Source organism: Battus philenor, unplaced genomic scaffold (assembly GCF_028537555.1).
Source record: "Battus philenor isolate CCGP_79_NKW_IND1 unplaced genomic scaffold, ilBatPhil1.0.hap1 SCAF_10, whole genome shotgun sequence".
Taxonomy (NCBI): Eukaryota; Metazoa; Arthropoda; class Insecta; order Lepidoptera; family Papilionidae; genus Battus; species Battus philenor.
The window spans coordinates 13388369-13408472 of NW_027181662.1; the positions used below are offsets into that span (position 1 = coordinate 13388369).

The following is a 20104-nucleotide window of genomic DNA, read 5'->3' on the forward strand; positions in this document are numbered from 1 at the left end:
TTTGAGGAATATTGTCCACCAATATTTTATAGGAAACGAGACATTTAAAAAGTACCAATGTAAATGCATCTTTATATTACTTTTATTTAACGTTAACTCTTCTGGCCTTTTCATTTGCTAACAATTGAAAGTATCTTATATAATCTTTGTCTGAAAAAAAAATAGTAGATTATCTGTTTTCAAATACGTTAAAAAAAAGTAACAGATAGTGTTTAGAAAGATATCCTTGGAGAAGTATACGTCAAATTTGATTATTGCGGCGGGTGGAGTTTTGAAATAAACAAATACGATTTATTATTTTGTGTTAAAAATAAGTTTATTTAATTATATTGATTATTGAACATTTTAAGATATTAGTTTACGAGCAATGGCCAAAGTAGATTCCCTTGGCCGAAGTAACCCTCAGTGCTTAAATGTAGACTTTATGCGGTCTTTAGTGAAACAGTATTCTGAATTGGTAAATATAAGAGAAATTACTTTATTCGTTACTTAATTTTTTAATTGACGTATAAATAAGTGATTCAGTGAATTAAAATATGACTTCAGTGCTTTGTAAGGTTTTAAAGTTTAATTTTAATATTTTTAAATATTTTATGTAATTTCTTGAAAAAGACAATGTATCAGAAATTTTTGATGACATTTCAAAATAACTACGTTTTCGCTCGTTACTTTTTTCATCTATAATTAATATAAGTGAAACAGTACATACCTTAAGGAATTTTTAATTCTTTTTCACTTAATTAGAGCACATTTTCAGTCTAATCTTTTACGGCAATTAGAATACCAGAAGAAATCTTGAATAACAAGTCTCCCCGTGGCATCTTTCTTTCGCATAATTAGGCTAAAGTATGTCAAAATTCTATGACGAATGTTAACCAAGATGAATTGATTGCATCTTGTGCTCCTGGAGAACTTAGATAATATTAGATCTTGTTACTATTACCTGTATTAATATCTATGTACATAATTGTAGGGACAATGGACCAGTGCATTCTTCTGGGCAGATGCTGCAGCTGCCTCAGCCAATGACACAGCTAGTGGTGATGATATATGGCTATTGGCTAGTGCCATGCTTGCAAGAGGAGAACTACATCGTGCAGCACATGCTATCACATCTAGAGGACTGCACAGGTTGTAATTTTTAAAAAATAATATATATGTAAACTTATATTACTAGAGACATAACTTCTTAATATTCTATAGATTTACTGAGACATGAGTGCCAATTCTATCACAAATCACTGAAGCATAGCAGGTTTAATGAGACCACCTTGTAATGCCTAAGTGTTTACCTACCTGACTAAATTTGTTTTCATTCTATCAATGAGGTCTCAAAGGCCCGTTCCAAAAATGAGCTGATATTCTTAACAGGTTACAATCATTAAGTAAGTTTTAGAGACATTTCGTTCTTATACTTGCTCCTATCTCCACCAGATACAAATATACTATGATTTTATATCTTAAATTTATCAATCCTAAAAACCTTGATTTTTTATATACAAAGTATATAAATGTCATGTCATAAGCAAACAGTTTAACTTAGGTTAATAAGTATAATACTGCTGCATTTGATATGGTGATGTAAGCTTTTAGACAGTACTGCTTCATTAAAATGATTACCTACTGTATAAAGACCGTATAATAATTATGACAGTAAATAATATTAACCATCCCTCTGAATATTCTATACAAATAAATAAAATTTTAATGTCTGTTTATTTTATTAAAATAAAAGATTTTTCTTACCATCAATATATATACAGTACATTAACAAAATAGCATTTTATAAAATTTTTGCCTGTCTGTCCATTGGAAAACCAGCAATCTTTTTTTTTTTAAAGAAAAAAATTGAGTGAATTTGAGGGTACAACTAGAAGTAAAATAGGAAAAGACCAATTCATGTTAAATTAATCATGTACATTTGTTTTGCAGCTGGATCAAAGCTGCAAATCACCATTATATATGATAATAATAGTAACAGATAAATGTATGTAATTTAAAAATTAATAATATTAACAGGAGACACCTTCTCTGCCTCGGTGTGGCAATGCGAGCCTACATCTCTGCAAGAGAACCTGCCACAGCATTGTCACTGATGGAGGAATGTGATACACCATTACTGGAACCGAGGAGTCATGATCAGACACACAATGTAAGTTGGTCAAGCTTATTTACTCTTATGACTATTTATCACATGAAGGCTGAAAATTTTTTATCAATATTTTAAAGGTTTTTTTAGGTAGGAACCTTAAGCATAGGGAAAGGTTACCTGTCCTAATTGTCAAATAAAAGTTAATTAAAAAATTTTTTTTTTGTGAAGTAAGCCACATGATCATTCCGTATGGATCAGTTGTATTTGTAATACACTTACATGAATAACATTACGAAAAGTTCCAACAGTAGCACAACACATAAATGATGGACATGTTGCTCTACATCCATAGTCCGTAGTCAATGGTTTGCCAATAAAATGACTATTTTATTGTCCTTCACGACTCGTGGGTTAGCTCGGCTGATAATATGTGAAGGTTCAAGTGGCAGCTACAGTTTCATTCTACTGTTCACTATAGAGGTTAATTGTAAAGATTAAATTATTACTTCAGTAAGTTGTCCACCACAGGAAGGCCACGCCTATTGGATTTCAATAGGCTGGAAGTAACTAGCATTCCTAATGACAACCTTAACAAGAATGTATTTATATCTTTTTTTGTGTACATCCTTTTTGATGACTAGGTATCTCTTGATGCAGACTTAGCCAGGCAGCAAGGCTTTTATATACTTATTAAAATTTTACCTAATTAATTAATATCTTTAAAATTCATGTATTATCACAAAATATTTATTTTAGAGAGCCCTAGGCAGTGTACTTGTTTGGCAAGCTCGAGCACTCTCAGCACTGGAAAGAAGAGAAGCAGCAGTTGAAGCTCTCACTACAGCACTGCGGGTCGACTGTGCTTGCTATGAGGCATTAGATTTGTTGCTGGAACAACACGCTTTAACTCCCAGACAGGGTATGAATACAATCTTCTTTATTTTAATATCATGGTTTCATTCTATCATCATTACAAATACATAAGGCTAAGATAAACTCAGGATTTCTTCTAAAGCATTAGCAACCTGTATTTTTTTAAATACAAAAGCTCTTTCCATAATAAGCCAACCTATCAACATTAACTATATCCTAAAACCTCACGGACTTACAATTTACTTTTACTACAAATTACCTGTTACAACTCATTTATCAGATAATATAAGTCTTTTAATATTGCTTTGAGAGATTTTCAATTGTTTAGAACACTTGAAATTACCCAAAGAACCATGGAGAGAGTTGTGCTCGGAGCTTCACTGAGAGATTAGAAATAGAGAGATCTGCAGAACCAAGATCATCGGCTTTTATTTTTTGTTTAAAGTGGCAGTAGGCAGGACACCTTTTGCAACCCAAAGTTCTCAAATGGCAGCCATGAGGTGGTAGTCGCAGAATGTTGCTGAATGCGGGCAGTGGAAGATCGATCATTGTGGCGATTTTTGGGAGAGAGAAGATGATGAATATGACTTTATACTTTAAATAAACATGACTATAAATCATTATGTATTTTTAATTTCAGAAAGCAATCTTATAGAGTCATTGCCTATAAATAATCAACTGTGTGATCCAGAGGCTACATTGCTAAAGATGGCGTATAGAGATAGATTACTGAGATATGCACCACTCAAAGCATCCCCAGCTACAGATAATGTATGTAAAAATATATATTTTTAATACTGTAGACCTACCCTGTTAGCCATCACAATTGTGCATGTATTATTTTTAACCAGGTGTTTTTCAAAAAGGCTTTCAAATCTAGGTAAACACAACTGAATATCCAATCACTGGTTATATTATAACACATCTGAATATATTACACAGTCTGGCCAAAAATACTGTTATAAGTAAAAATAAACAAAATATTACTTTTGAATTTGGAATATGTCACTTTTATATGATTGGTCTTTGTATTTGCTTATTTTCGCGCGAAATTATTGTTAAATATTTTGTGATCTTAAAATAAAGTGGGGAGATAAAGACAATCGAATCACCTGTGATTGCATAACGTGAAGTAGTTGAAGAGTCAAATACAGTTTTTAAAATACTTTATACGCTTGGTATTAGACAAATGGTCATGTGCCGGGTTATTGATAGGTACAATAAAACATACGAAATTTTACCCATAGTCTACTTTTTACTAATACTTTCCCTCTCCCCCTTACAGCGTGGTATAGAAACAGAAGACGGTGTGGTGGGCAGCAATATGACCGGCGCAGTAGAGATGGCGCTATTCCGTAGTTCAGAGGGAGCTGCCCGAAAGGCTCGTCGCTTGGCAGCTGGGGGACACTGGGCCGAAGCGCTGAAGACCTTGGACCTTGCTGGACCCTGGGCTTGTGCGGACGTGAGGGCGGCCTGCTTGGTGGAGCTAAGGAAGAGTGCAGAACTATTCGCGTTTGCACATGCCTTAGTCGATGCATATCCGCAGTCTTGGACGTCGTGGTTCGCTGTCGGATGTTATTATTATCTCATTGGTAAGTTACTTCATAAGGTTTAACCAGTCCAATTAAAACTCTATGGAATAGCCCTTCCAGTCCAGCGTTGGACATCCATTTAGTAAACATTGATTACATTTTCTAAAATTATTGAAATATCTGTACATTTTTTTTTATTCCACTAAGAACCTACCACATATGATAGGAATATGTTTAAGACCATATACATGTAAAAATAAACACTGTTACGTAACTATAGTGCTACCAAAAGCACTGTATGCACATGATCGCCATCTTCACGAGTGCTGACAGTGGATTGAAGGAATGGAAGGTCCGATACTACCGCTTCCCTCTTCACCCCACCCTCTAAATTAAATATCACGTTGGTTTTAGGTAAGAGCGAGTTTGCCAGGCGATACCTGAGTAAAGCTAAGAGCTTGGAGCCTGGCGCTGGTTGCATCTGGCTGGCCTATGGTCACAGTTTCGCCGCAGACAGCGAACACGATCAAGCCATGGCTGCATATTTTAAGGCTAGTTGTGAAAGAATTTTTACGCTCACACCCTGAAATCTAAAATATATAAATCCATACAGTGCCATAAAATTAGTGATCTAATCTTATATACAGGATGATCGGTTATAAATGTAAAAGCTTTAAAGAAGTATGTAAATCAATTTAAGAAAATTCGGATTACTATATATTAAAATAATAGATTTTAATAAATAGTAATCCGAATTTTTTAAAAATGATTTGTTCAATATATGGGATTCTTCCTAGGGTTGGTAGGTTTTGAGGTAGTAATTACACGAAGTCCGAAGTAGAAGTGTGTATACTGATTCGAACTTCGCTCGTATTTATACCGAAGTAAAAAAACAATATTATTTCTGTGGAATTCCCATTTTCGATGCGCCACTGATGATGACGTAATGTTGTCACTACTACATGTTTCTGCAGACTGAACTGACAGAAGTTATTTGAATTCCAAAAAAAAAACTTATTATTTTTCAGAATGATTCTAGTAAACTAAGATATTAAGTTATAATATATATTACCAGGCGAGCCAGCTGATGGCAGGCTGCCATCTGCCGCCGCTGTACGTCGGTGTTGAGTGCTCGTTGCTAAGCAACGTGAGCATGTGCGAGAGATTCCTACTTCGCGCCGCGACGCTACACAGTGACTCTGACGTAAGACATACATTTATGGTCTGAAGGTCACCACAGATAATATATATTAGGGGGACCGGAAAGTAATGTCGCTTTCTTAACTTAAATTCGCACGTCTACATTTTTAACAAGTTTTTATTTCTATTCAACAATATATTCACTTTTGTTATGAACAACTTTTTGCCATGTGGTATACAAGTTTTCAATGCCGGAGCAGTAAAAAGCAATCGATTTTTCTGTAAAATATGACAACCGAAACGACATTACTTTCCGGTCCCCATAATAGATTGAAAATAATTGATAAAGGTAACCAATATAGCTGTCTGGATTAAAGTGACAATAAGCAAGTCACATAAAGATAAAATTTATTTATTCATCATTTATTTATTTAATTGGAATATGGAACTGAGGTTACCGAGATGTCGCTACAGGTGCGTTTGCGATGATAAACTTAAAGTTAAAATTATATTATCCTATGCTTGGACAGAAGTCCCGGCGAGAGAAGTATATAATACATATATGTACATATATATATATATATATATATATATATGTACATATATGTATTACATGTGTGCGTGTGCGTGAATTTTGTATCATAAAAAACGGAACTATTATTTATAAGGGGTAATATCTTTACAGGAGGCGGAGCTGGAGGCGGAAGAGGAGAAGGGTGTGGAGAACGTGAGCGGATGGGAGCGCATCGCGCGCGTCGTGGTGGACCCGTACGTGGCGCACGAGGCGGGAGCAGCGGCCCACGCCGCCGGCGACCACGAGCGGGCGCGCACGCTCTGGCTGCGAGCCCTCAGCGCCGCACAAGACGAACACACTCAGGTGACCACACCACCAACACCTGTCCACCCTTTTTCAAAATACTTAAGTAAGATACAAGTTTGCAGGTATTAAAATTTCGCATTTTATCAATATATCGAAAATCTGTAACTTTGGACGGCGCCGATAGATGGCGTTTGTTGTATATTGCCTAATGATGTGATATTTATGTACATATATATATATATATATATATATATATATATATATATATATATATATATATATATATATATGTATATATAAATTACTCCATATAAATTATGATGCCATTATTTACCCACTTACATAACCATTTACGTTATAAAGTGGATAAATTAGACAAAATTAACCACAGTAAGCTAAATTACTTTTAAATTTACATTTAAGTTAACTATTACAAAATAAATAGCTACTTATCAATTAAAATTGTCGGTATTTCACTTTGAAGTTTTGGTTATTTATTTTTAATCTAAACTCTGCTAAAGACTTGTACATCTATAATCAAACAACCTGTATACGTGACATACATTTTTTTGCAAACGATTTCGGCATGATCTTGATTTATGAGACGCGTATAACAATAAGCTGTTTGCCTGCAGCTGCACCCGCGTTGGGCGGCCACTATGGACGGCCTGGGGCATGCGTGCCGTGCGCTCGGCGAGACAAGCGCGGCGCTGCGCTGGCATGAACAGGCGTTAGCGCTACGACCCGCGCGCGCAGCATCCCTGACAGCAAAGGGCTTCTGCCTGGCGCTTCTGGGACGTGCGCGTGCCGCCGCCGACGTGCTGCACGCCGCCCTGGCCCGCGACCCCGACGATGTCGTGGCTCTGGCTCTACTCGATGCAGTCATAGAGCGCCTCGATGCCGCGCTCACAGGTATGACGCGTTTCACCAATAATAATCATCATCGTCATATCTAATATCATCAGCCCATAGATGCCCACTGCAAGGCATAATTCTCCCCGTTGACCACGATGGTCGCTCTCGCGCTGATCGCATCTAACTACTTCCCCCGACCTTAACTATATCGTCGGTCTACTAAGTGGAGACCTACCAACGCCATCTACCAGCTCGTGGTCGCCACTTAACTTTTCGGCACCAACGGCCATCGGTTTTCACGAGCCACATGCCCCGCCCACTGCCACTCCAGACGAGCAATTCTTCGATCTACGTCGCTGATCTTGGTTCTTCTGCAGATATCCTCATTTTTAATCTGATTCTCTGTTTCCATATATAATAAAGTTCCACAAGATATTTCTGATCATTTTCTTAGATTTGAATTTAAGATATATTTACATGGTTGCTGTAATAATGTACACATCAAACATTGTTGAAGGGTTTCTGGCTGGCTCTTCTCAGAAGTTATGAATAAATAAAAACCTTGTGGTTATTGGTTACTTCTTAGCTTGATTAAATTTAAAAAAAATATTTATCATAATTTTCACACCAACAGAGGAAGAGATCCCACAGTTCCCGTTCCCAACAGTGGACCTGTGCGTTTCAGCGCCATTGCCTTCGGCAGACGCCACAAACACATCCGACATGAGCATGAGCTTCGACTGAACATAAATTATTCCACATAAGTTAATTTATAAAGGATAGAGTTGTAAATAAATTGTTACAGAAAAATATATTTATTAGTTTCATTTAATTTTGAGGTTTCTACATTATTTTTGTCATCGAAAATTTTCAAAAATTAGCAGTGTCCGCTAAACCAATATTTGGTGCAACAATGTATTAAATTGCACCATGCATTTTATTAGGGAAGCAATATTTTTACTGTATTTCTAAAAAGAGTAAATTTGAGAACTATATGGATTTCCATAGTCCAATAGCCTTACGTCGGAATTCCAACCACGAATTAATAGTTTCCAAGCACACATCAGTTTTATTCAGTGGCTCTGGACGTCTCGACACATACAGAATATGTAGTATGCTAGTTTTTTTACAAATAACAGCTGAGCTTCTTAAAATATAATCTTGCCTACATAGAGAGGGAAGTTAGCCCAAAATTTTAGTTCTTCACTATCCAAAGCAGAAAGTTTCAAAAGCTTATGAAATTTAAATCCACATTGTTTTCGTCACATCAAGGGTCCCGGTAGAATTTACCAAGGATCTGAGCCACTGCAATATTGATTTAGTATAGCAATGTTTTTGGTGATCCCCGATTTTAGGGTCCTTTCGTTTTTCTACCATTTTTGGACCAGGAACTTTGATTTGAATAAAATTTTCGGTATAGTTTTATTTATTTTTCTTCTTTCGTCCGTGACAGTATCTGGCGTTTTATTGCTTTCATTTACATACAGTCTATGCATCGCCTTCCTCTTCCGCAGTCTATGCATTCTTCACCACATTTCTCAAAATATAACAATTTTGTTCTAAACCTTTCTTTACATTTTAAAATTCATGATTTTTGCATTATTCTATATTTCTGTCAGATATATTTATTACCTCATTTACTATAATTTTAGCACATTGCAATAAAGCGAGGCGGTATGTAAATAAAACAAAAAATTCCCAATCAATTTTTATTCAGCAATAACAAATTGTGTTTTGTATATCTTACAATCAAACAAGCCTAGGGGTTAAGAATTTGAATTGTTTTTAAAATCACCGAACACCTTTTTTTAAAGGCCATAAAATTCTTAAAAATCCTCAATAATCATCCAATTATCTTGTACGATATAAAAGTTGATTAAAATCATGCCCATAGATACAATAAAATAACCTATTAAAAATAATGATATAAAAAGATTAACAGAACAAAATCAGATTTCAAAAATAATTGATTTCATGTTGATCCAGCGTAGACTGCTTTAGATCCAAGGCTCAAGAATAGCTTCATTTACGTTGGAGACTTCACTAGTTCCACTATTTGGTGGGGAAGGTGTACCTGAAATAAAAGAAAAGATTAATTACCAATAATACAACTTTAAGACGTCGGTAATTACAATCTAAAAGATAATTCACAAAGGAAGATAAAGTTGCATTGCATTTATCAACTGCAGTACGGTATAGAATGGCAAATCCGTAGGATAAATAGAAAACATGCGAAAAGGATTTCGTTGCGTCCGCCCCGCACCAACGTCTGATATTGACTAACATTTTGAACCCATGTAAACGCATCAATACCTGCACACGAATAAGATAGAGTAAAAAAGTATAACTTGCCTTCGCTAGCTCTTCTATATCCGTTTTGATAACGCTTTTCCGAACGTTTTCGCGATTTTGAATTGGAATTTGAAGGAGACGCCTCAACTACAGATGTGAAAGACGTCGATTGAATTGATCGTGGAAGAGGAGATGTAGATATTGACCCTTGAGGTGGTAGAATTGAGGCCCCGTTATGAGAGCCCTTAGAGTTTCGCATCAGCTGTTTATGATCCGTCATTTCACGGTGTTGCCAGGCCCAGCACGAGCGGCAGTAATATCTGAAAAGTTTTCACATTTTATGTTTTGGTATAAATATCACCATGCACAGGTCATAACATAATATTTAAGATTATTATTATAATTTAATAAAATTAGAAAATAGATTTAAAAAAATGGAATTACTTCCGGGTATTAGGAAGGCAGGTGAATTTTTTCTAGGTTGGTAGAACTGTCAACTGTCACTTTCTTAACGTCACTATATTTTTGAAATATATTTTGTCCCAATTGTTGAGTCTCAATTGGTGCCAAAAAGCTCAATTTTTAGTATCAAGATAACGTTGAAAGAAATTATAAAAGATCTTACCTAAAGCAAAGTGGATCGCGGCAGAAATATGGACCTTGCTTTAGATTGCAAACAGAGCACATAGAATCTTCCAAATATGGATCCACTTGTATCTGCGAACAATATGATTAATTATTATTAAGATACATCGATAATCACTGTGTATATTTCCTTGTATAACAATACAATACAATACACGCCACCGAACCAACACTACGGAACAGTAGTTGTAAGAGTTTGTTCGATAGAGTCAAAAACAGACTTTCATAGTGGAACATCTATAAAAATGGTGTACTTACAGTTTTAGTAAACTTTTCAGTGGATACTTCGATGAAAGCAGCCGAAATGGCGCGAACGTACGAGTGCACGTTGTTGAAAGTCACGCGACCTGATCCGATCGGGTACTTGTTCTTGTCAGTGTCAATACCTGGCGAAAAGGCTAGTAGTCAAGACTAAAGAAGGATTCGGAACAATACGATATTTTCCATTTATGGCGACTATTTATACGACAAAATTAAGTCAATTGAAACGATAATCAAATTAATGTAGTCCAAAACTGCATGTAGATTGATCGAGATTTGCATAAAGTTTTAAGCGCATATCCTAAACGGGGAGCTCCCAAATTTAGAGGATTGGTCAAGTTTTTAAATACAGTATAAGCAACCAATTAATCTATTTTAATGATTTGTTATCAGTTGCATAAAATTTATAGACAGTATTAAGCCATATTCAATCCATATCAAACTATATAGTTTGTCAATAGTAAAATCGATGTTAAAAATTCATAAAACAAGATTTTAGTTTTTAATTGCGTACTGGCATTGTTTGATCAGGTAAAAACCTTGTTTGGGCTTTTTGTGCAGCACAAAAATAAACTTCGAAGCTTTTAGAGTCTTTAGTTTGCAAGTAAAATAATTTCTATGAAACATTTCAAAGAGTACTTACCAGCATATACGACGCCGGAGAATAGGTCGTTCATTATGAGGGCGAGGGCGTAGGCGCTGAGCATGCCGTGCAGAGCGCCCACGAAAACAGTACGACCGGGCTCCAGACGAGTAGACCCGCCCGACACCCAGTTGGAGTCGCAAACTGCCCACGGGATCACCTGCACCTGCACCACGACAGAATCATTAGCATTGTTTTAACCACTAACATCTTCAGAGGACAGTAACATAGGCTGTTCACCTTGCTGGACCTCCATAACTGCATTTCCGTTACTAATCTTCATTTTAGAACTTTAAAGGTCTTTCTCTTGGTAAAATTGTTGTGCGTGCAAGCTATATCCGCCGATAGACAAGGCATACCATTCTCAGAGATTGCCACTATGACCATTCTCACGTTGCCGGAATTCAGGGACATCCCAAAATTCTTAACTATATACTGAAGGATGCATAGGGATTTAATGGTAAGTTACCTCTTTGGTGCGCATGTTACGCGATGCGATGCGGTAGTACCAGTTATAGCCGTCGCGGCGTGAGGCGGACAGCAGCGAGCGCACGCGCCGCTCGTTCTCCAACGTCACGTACGCGAATCCGCGCGGGGCGCACTCGCTCGGTCCCGTTGCCACGCCCCCATTTCCTTCGCGACCGGGCCATTCCACACTAAAGACAAATACGCATTAAATTTTTATTCCATATACTCAAATAATCTGACCTGAACAAATCTAAACTTCATTTTTAAAATGAAATTTAAAAATAAACTTCGGAAAATTTCGTTTAACTAAACACTTGGTTGGTGAAATGAAGGTATAAAATATCTTAGAGGTTTATTCTTGTGTACTTGAAGGATTTGAACTGTTACGATCATAAATAACATTAATTCGTGTATCGAGAAATGACAGATAGAATTTCAGAACAAGTAAGATAATTTTAAAAGCTTACCGTACTGGTATAAAGATTTTAAGGGCATGCATTAGAGTGTCCTCTGAGATGTCCCAGGGCAGTCCGCCTAAGAACACCTTGGCGGAGTACCCGCCGCTGGAGTCTACACCACGCGGCGGCAAGGCCCCACACCAACGCAGTATCTCATCAGATCCACGACGCGCTACGCCACCTATCGTAAAAGTTGGACCTTAAAACTTCTCGAAAACAAAAGCCTGGAGATAAATTGAAACCGAAATGATTGGTCGCGACCCTCATGATCAAACGACCAAGAAGAAACTTCATCAGTCTTAACGCCCATCAGGACATGATATAAAAATGGAATAGTACTTTCTGAAGGGTTTACACTAACTGGTCGTTGTGAACATTGCTTTCGAATTAAATATGGCCAAGGCGCATCACTAGTTTGACAAGTGACTAAACAAGCTAGAGACTAAACAAGTAAAGACTCGCTTTCAAAAGCTTGAAATAGTTTATAAGTAGCTTGCTAGCAGTTTCCAGTAACATCTCCAACTAATTAATTTAAAAGAAAATATTTCGCGAAAATCAGTTCAATCGCGTAAACTTATTACTACAGTGGCGGCATAACGTGGCTGCCTTTTGAACAGTGTGCAATTAAAAGACAATTTAGACATTCGATAAAAAACAAGAGTTCCTAATCCACATTTCACTTTATTTAAACTAGCAAAAATGAAATTTCCTTTAAGGTTTACAAAAAAAAAATATGATTGTAAATAAAAATATTTAATGTACTTACAAAAGGATGCACCTTGAGGCAGGGAGGGAGCGGACGCAGCTGATGATTGATCATGTGGCCACGACGGTTCTTTCTGCTAAAAGAACAGAAGATAACATAATTATCTTCTATATATTCTATATATACAATGTAATAATTTATACCGTCGTGTGTATTGCACGACTATGTCTCGAATACACATATTTGATTTGTCATCAAAGTCTATAAGACTCTTGAAAAAGTTTACAAAACTAAACTAATAAAATATTTAGACTAGAATTGCGATTATTCTAGTTTAATTTTTAGCGCATCAACATCTTTCGTCTTGTCTGACAAATGGTAGAAGTAAATATAAAAATGTAACATTTAAAAGCAATTATGTATATCGTAAATCAAAACATATTTTAAAAAATGTACTATAATAGCGTTGATATAACGTTGAAGAGGTTACTAGATTTCAGTATAAGAATTATTAAAGATATGCCTTAATATTTATACTATAAAATCTAAGCTGTGTTTACAAGAAAAAATATTGAAGTTTGTACTAATTATAAAACTAAACGTACATTTTTATCGTTTCCTTCATAAGCAGCGCGCACGATCTGTGGAACTCCGGCGACATCACTAGCAGGGGCCGTCGGTGCCATAGACAAATGATTCTGCAGAGTATATTAAAGAAACAAAATTAAAAAATTATCAAAGTTAAAATAGTCAATTCAAAAATATTAAATTTTGGTTAAAAATTTAAATATCTCCGAAATGACCAAATAGAACTTACCAGTGAATCGACGAGATCGGACACTTGTCCGGGAGAGTTGTTGCTCCAATGTGCTGGTGCATTCTCGCTCCACTGTTGAGGCGCATTCTCGTTCCAATGTCCTGGTGCATTCTCGTTCCACTGTTGAGGTGTATTCTCGCTCCAATGTCCTGGTGCATTCTCGTTCCAATGTCCTGGTGCATTCTCGTTCCATTGTTCTGGTTCAGTCCCGCTCCATTGTCCTGATGCGTTCTCGCTCCATTCTCCAGGACGCGCAGTTTCACTGTATCGTTAAAGAAATAAATAAGTTATGCATAGACTTATAAACTATGTATACTGCAAGCGAATGGATTTTTAAAATGGTGGGAAATAAGCACTAATGTATGTAAAATAACATATGTCATCTTTAATTATAACTAACTCTTTAAATATAAATTTATTGTATTAACATATTAGCTAAAGACTAGCTTTATGTTTTTTTTTTGTAAATATCGTTATTATTTTTCAGATAATAAGGCTTATATTATTTTGAACTATATTAATATTACAAATGTACTATACGAAATGAGACTACGTAATGCTGGATTGTGTGAACATGTTCTAAAAACGGACCGCAAAATCAATGAAATTCACAAAGATAGATTCCAGATATAGAGAAGCTTCGCTCCGCAAGTAACATTAATGATTATAGTTCGCGACTGGCCGGCTAAGTTGAAACGAATTTAATTTTAAAAAGAATACTTTATACGCGAAATGAAATCTTGTACAAATTAGACTTGAAGTGCTATTAAATAATATTTATAGCAATAAAATAGGGTACTTTAAGAACATGTTAAGTCTCGCCAAGTAAATAATGGTTTGCAATTTACTTAACGGATAGAGTGGTGTTAAGAGACACGCATTGTCACATTGGTTGGCAAAAGCCTTCTCTTTTCGGTTGGCACGAAGCCTTATCAATTATTAGGATTTAAGACGTATGCCATTACAGCCATGTGTAGATACAGATGGACTTTTAATCCTGCTCTTGGACTATTATAGATTTGCATTTATAATGACTAACAATAACAGTGTAAAAATGAAAAAAAAAAACCGACTTAAAGTTTGTGCAGTAATGGATAGTTCTCCGCTTAGCGAGAAACTACGATATACGTTCAGCTATTTACCAAATTAAGTTTAAATGAATGCAAGCCTATAAATATACTTTTAGAGGAATGTATACGTAAAGATTATTTTTGTGTAGGCATAGGCAAATGCATTAAGATATTCGAACAATATTCCACCGAATAAAGAACTAAAATTTTGAAGAGACTACGCAGATTAAGAATGAATATATTTTATTTATTTATTAAATAATTATTTGTAAACGTGATCAGAATAGAGGGTGTCTCGTCCTATGAAATTTATAAAAATCGTCAACTATATATCTATTTCTTTAAAACTTGAAATCCGACTGACCTGTAGCTAGCGAATGCCGTGGGGTGTTGGGGCGGGAAGCATTTCAACGGCACCAATGACATAGGAGTCTGTGCCGCTTCGGGACTTGCAGGGTCGCTGCAATCGTTCCAAGGCCAATCGCGCTGCAATACAGTACCACTGCCAACTCCGCACTCCTGCGACAACCATCAATAAGTACCTCTAAAGGTATAGAATTTGAAAGGCTATTACTGAAAGATTTTCGAGCGGCGTGGGAAAGCCCGCCACTAAATAGATCTATAATCAAGGTCGCGGAAAGTATCCGATGCACGCAGTACAAGAGCTGTTATCGAAAGGCCTATTGCCTTGCAGTGGGGGCTTCTAGCGGCAGACAATATTTTATCAAGGTTCCATCGGCAGCCTTCCCCCGGGTTAGTATAAGTTCTATATATGCTACATATAAAGCATATGTATCAATAGTTTAAAATATCGAAAATTTAGAGAAACACAGGAACACAAAGAGGAACGCTAATTCTCATTTTAGTGCATGGTCTAAATCAGTGATTGCCAAAGTAGTCTTTATCGACCCCTAGGGGTCGATGACAACCTGCAGGGGGGTCTACGTCAGCGAAAAAAATTTGGGGGTCCATGATAGTGGATCTCGTGGAGTGTGTTGACACACCGATAATACCTATTTACTTACATCATACTATCTTATAAATCAAAACATTAACATTATTTATAAAAGTACCTATGAAGTAAAAAAATTATTGCTTATGTTATTTTATTTATAGTTTATTTAATGTTTATTTAATGTTACGTATATTTTACATATACAGATACAAAATTTTATTTTGAGTAGTTTTAATTTAAATTCAATTAATAAATGTATAAATTAACATGTGTTTTTACTTTAAGTTTTAACACTAAACTTCACTACAGTTAGAAATTTACAGGAAATCAATATCAGGTAAGTAGGGGGTCTACCCAACACTGAAAAACATGGCAAGGGGTCTAACGGACATAAGAAAGTTTGGGAAACTCACTAATGTCGCAAATATTGTGTAGATTTATATATTATATCTTATAACTTTTGACCGAAATTTACTACCACGGAGTACTTAGAGACATTAAGAAAGGTTAATTTTATGCAATTTTAAATACCTAATTGAATAATAACGAGATTTGATTATAAAACAATGAAACCATTACAATAAAATGATGGTAAATCATCAATCTAACTCATAAAAGACATTTCCAGGTTCGTAGCGAGCAATTGGGTTTGCCTCTACGAGGCTACGACGAGCAGCTACGAAAATATTGCGCTGCCAACAACCCGGGGTAGTGCCAAGTACCCGGTCGCTAACTTTGTTCATTGAAATGAGTTTCGAGTTGTTCGAATGATAAATTGGTAAATTGTTAATAGTTTAGAAAACTACGCAAATTAAAAAGAACTATACTTTACTTTTTAGTATTTGAACAAACTACGAAAGATTTCAAAAAGAAATTATTGAACGTTCCGACAAGAAATATGTGGTCCTATATATCTAATCTAACATATATTTCTACCTTCACGATTTTTTAATTTCGAAATAATTGTTCGCGCTATAAATTTTAATTTTTTGTTAAAATCTGAGGGTAGACCAAGCACATTAAGTGTTTTCTGCATGTCATACACTAGAAAACAGGGGCCCCCGCAAAATTAAAAATAAAGGTATAAAAGAAAAATCGTTATTGCAATAAAGATATGAGCGTACATTATCAAGCGATTTCGAATTCTATACAGTCTAATCCAAGAAGGGGCGAACCCGTCGCGGCCAGTCTGCGTTATTTGGCACAAGAATGCCATTAATAGGATAGCTGGCAACGATGCCGCCAGCACATTTAATGTGCATCAGAACGGATGTCGCTATAGTTATGAATATACCGGTCAAATAACTAAAAACCAAATACCCACAAAGAACATTGATTACAAATTGGCGCCCAATATGGGACCAACAAAAATTGTAGTGAAATTAAAAATACTTACTTCTGGGCTCTGTTCAAGATTAGGCGTGGCATCAGGCCCTGGAGGCTGCGAGGCATCCAAGTTGTAGAGGCTTGTGCGCGATAGGCGGTTATTTCTCGTACCGCCACCTCTGCCATTGCCCTTGCAGAGGCCGATATCCTTAGAGAAACACGTTCATTGACAAGTTTCCTAGTTACGAACTTACTACTCGGGCACCGTTATTTTTATTCAAAAATAGAACTGGTAGTAAAAGAAAAATAAAGAGTTCTTAAAATAGAAGAATGGTCCAGTAAATTATACAGATACTCTATAATAGAAGATATTCTAGATCAATTATCTACGTAAATAAAACAGATCAAAGCTTCCAAAATAGTTTACAGATTTTAATATAGAGACTTCGTTCTTGAAACAACCAATTTACATTTTCACCATTAAATTTAATTATGTTACAATTTTAAGGAAATAAAGCTGAAAGCTTACAGATCAGTCAATTAAAAAAATACAAAATTTTACCTGCGGGTTTATTGCACAAAATGATAAACTATAATGTCTCAAATATTTGATACGAAAAAAATAAATGTAGTAATATACATTTACGTATTACAATGCTGATGAAAATTTCAGAGTATTTCTCTTAATAAAAAAAGAGTACTTACCTTACGCAGGAGCGGCATGTTGCAGTCTAGTATTTCAAACTTTGTAGACACTTCTAAAAACGGACAGAGTTTCGTTCTTTCAAACACGTTGTTTCGCCACAGCGACTTAAAACCGAGTGACGATTGTAACACGCGCAATGACTGAAGAAAGCATCCCCACTCCCTTACGAACCCCTACCACTATCTTCGTGAGTGGGAAAGTCACGCCCATTTTCAATCCTTTTTATAAAATAAAACAAATAATAACTACGTGGTAATTAAATTAATATATTTTTAATGAATATTACGATTTTAAATTTACTTTACAATTAAAATGATTGTGCATTTTTAATATAATAAAAAACAATTTAAACAAATTATCATTTCAATACTCTTTCCGGTTGAAAATATTGCGCATGCGTTTTAAAGTTAGGTCCCAAATTTCAAAATTAGCCCGAGAAGTCATAAGCTTTGTGAGTTTATAACAAAATAAAATGTACGTGATTTTTAAAGAGAGAACTACTGCGAAATAAGCTCTAAAAATTAAAAAAAAATTTAAGTAAGTGTAAAAAGGAATGAAATTATTGAGAATGTGGAACGAACGGAAAATATTTCATAAAATTTTTCTTTCCTTGTTAATTACGATGTATTGCTTATTTGTAAAATATTTAAAGTATTTTTTTAATAATTTATAATGTTTATTTTAATATTATCGTTTATTATATTAACAGTTTCTAAATAAAAAGGAAACTAATTAAAAACTCAAAACATATTTATTATTACTATATACAATAATAAAGACTAATAAATGACTATTATTACTTTACAACTTATTTAAAAGATGGAGTAAGATTTCTATTAAAAGAATGTTATTAAAAAGAGTATAGAATTTTTCATTACGTAAAAGTTAGTGGAAGTTTAATACATTCGAAATTTAATTATCGAAAAGCTTTTATCATTTTATAAACCCATGAAACAAGGAGTTACTAGTCATTTGATAGAAATCGTTGTTGATTAACTAAAACTGATATTGTAGTGTAAAACTGTATTTCGTTAATAATAGTATATTTTAATGAAAATATCTTTTTAACAAAATAATGCGCTCTTATATAATAGAAATCAAAATTACCCGTAATAGGAATTTTAAAATTAGGGACGTAGAGAAAGGTTCTCTATTCTTACTGAAATGAAACACTGTTGACTGTTCCAGACGGAATGCTTTATTTAAAAATATATTTAAAGGAGGTTCTATATCGTCAATTAAGTAAAAAGACTGTTTTGCGACGTAAATCTAATGGCTGTCCCTGACGGAATATATATATATATATATATATATATATTTAAATATTTTACACATATAATATATATATATATATATATATATATATGTGTATGTATATATTTGTCAAAGTGACATGGCAATTTATATATATACCAAATAATATCATGGAAATTACTATCTATATGCATGTAAGAATATTGATTGTTGTGTTTTAGCATCGGTCGTGATGGTTAGCAAGAGGTTGATACAATATAAAGGTTCGAGTGGCAACTAGATACATTACATTTTTCATATCTGTTGGAATAATGAGTGTCATGGAGTCGACGTTTATCAACTATTCTCTTTTAACTTGAAATGTCCAAAGTCGGGGACTCGCGGGCTAGGAGCGATAATATTAGGGGGACCGAAAAGTAACGTCGCTTTCTTAAGTTAAATTCACTTGACTTCATGTTTAACAAGTTTTTACTTCGATCAATATATTCACCTACGTTATCAACAACATTTTGCCGTCTAGTATGCCGCAGCGGTAAAATCAATTGGCTTTTCTGTAAAATATGTCGACAGAAACGAAGTGTTGCTATAGATTTCTTACTAAACAACGTACTGCAATACATTATAACCTGTATTAAAACGCTGATTTTCAGTAAAAATTTTGTAGGTCACAACCGTAATTGAACTAGGTCCCCGCACTAGGCAGTATCAATGTTTCGTTTATTTATTTTAAATCAGGGGCGTCTTAACCTATAGTGCAGGGTGAGCAATGCACACGGGCGCCGCCGTCTCAGGGAGCGCCGTAGCAACAGAGATGTGCTACAGGCATAAAAGCAATTAGCGTTATTCTGCCGTCATAGGAAAAAAGCCCGTAACTAATACCATACTCTAAGCTATGCCATACCCACTATACTAATTTAATAGTTATAGCAGCAGCTTTCAAACCTAGAGGGCGCCAGGGTTTCATTGCACACGGGCGCTACACGAGCTAGAGCCGCCCCTGTTTTAAATGAACACAAAACATTACATTTAAACACAACAATAGTGAGAAATATCCTTTACTCGCAAATCGCTATAAAATTTGGTATTTTAGAACAAAAATAATAATATACATAAATAATTAGATGCGTGTACAAAATTTTTATCAAGATTGAACTATTTATTCAACATTTCTATTTTTTTATAAATGTACAG

General features: G+C 35.1%; 2 protein-coding genes across 2 annotated transcripts; one reads left to right on the forward strand and one right to left on the reverse strand.

Moving 5' to 3' along the window:
• Nucleotides 1-224: 224 nt before the first annotated feature.
• Nucleotides 225-8104, forward strand: Cdc16 (cell division cycle protein 16). The gene is made up of 11 exons (XM_068768192.1): nucleotides 225-457; nucleotides 974-1131; nucleotides 2020-2152; nucleotides 2849-3011; nucleotides 3606-3736; nucleotides 4251-4557; nucleotides 4912-5048; nucleotides 5573-5701; nucleotides 6323-6514; nucleotides 7093-7369; nucleotides 7947-8104. Exons 1-11 carry the CDS (start codon nucleotides 368-370, stop codon nucleotides 8054-8056), a joined length of 1827 nt encoding a protein of 608 aa, XP_068624293.1. The 5' UTR covers nucleotides 225-367; the 3' UTR covers nucleotides 8057-8104.
• Nucleotides 8105-9077: 973 nt separating this feature from the next.
• On the reverse strand, nucleotides 9078-17676 carry orb (polyadenylation element binding protein orb). The gene is made up of 13 exons (XM_068770979.1): nucleotides 17659-17676; nucleotides 17024-17161; nucleotides 15037-15191; nucleotides 13603-13864; nucleotides 13391-13483; nucleotides 12858-12921; nucleotides 12089-12260; nucleotides 11623-11809; nucleotides 11154-11319; nucleotides 10508-10635; nucleotides 10230-10321; nucleotides 9665-9924; nucleotides 9078-9386 (listed from the first exon to the last, which is right to left on the reverse strand). Exons 1-13 carry the CDS (start codon nucleotides 17674-17676, stop codon nucleotides 9310-9312), a joined length of 1812 nt encoding a protein of 603 aa, XP_068627080.1. The 3' UTR covers nucleotides 9078-9309.
• Between the last annotated feature and the right edge of the window lie 2428 nt (nucleotides 17677-20104).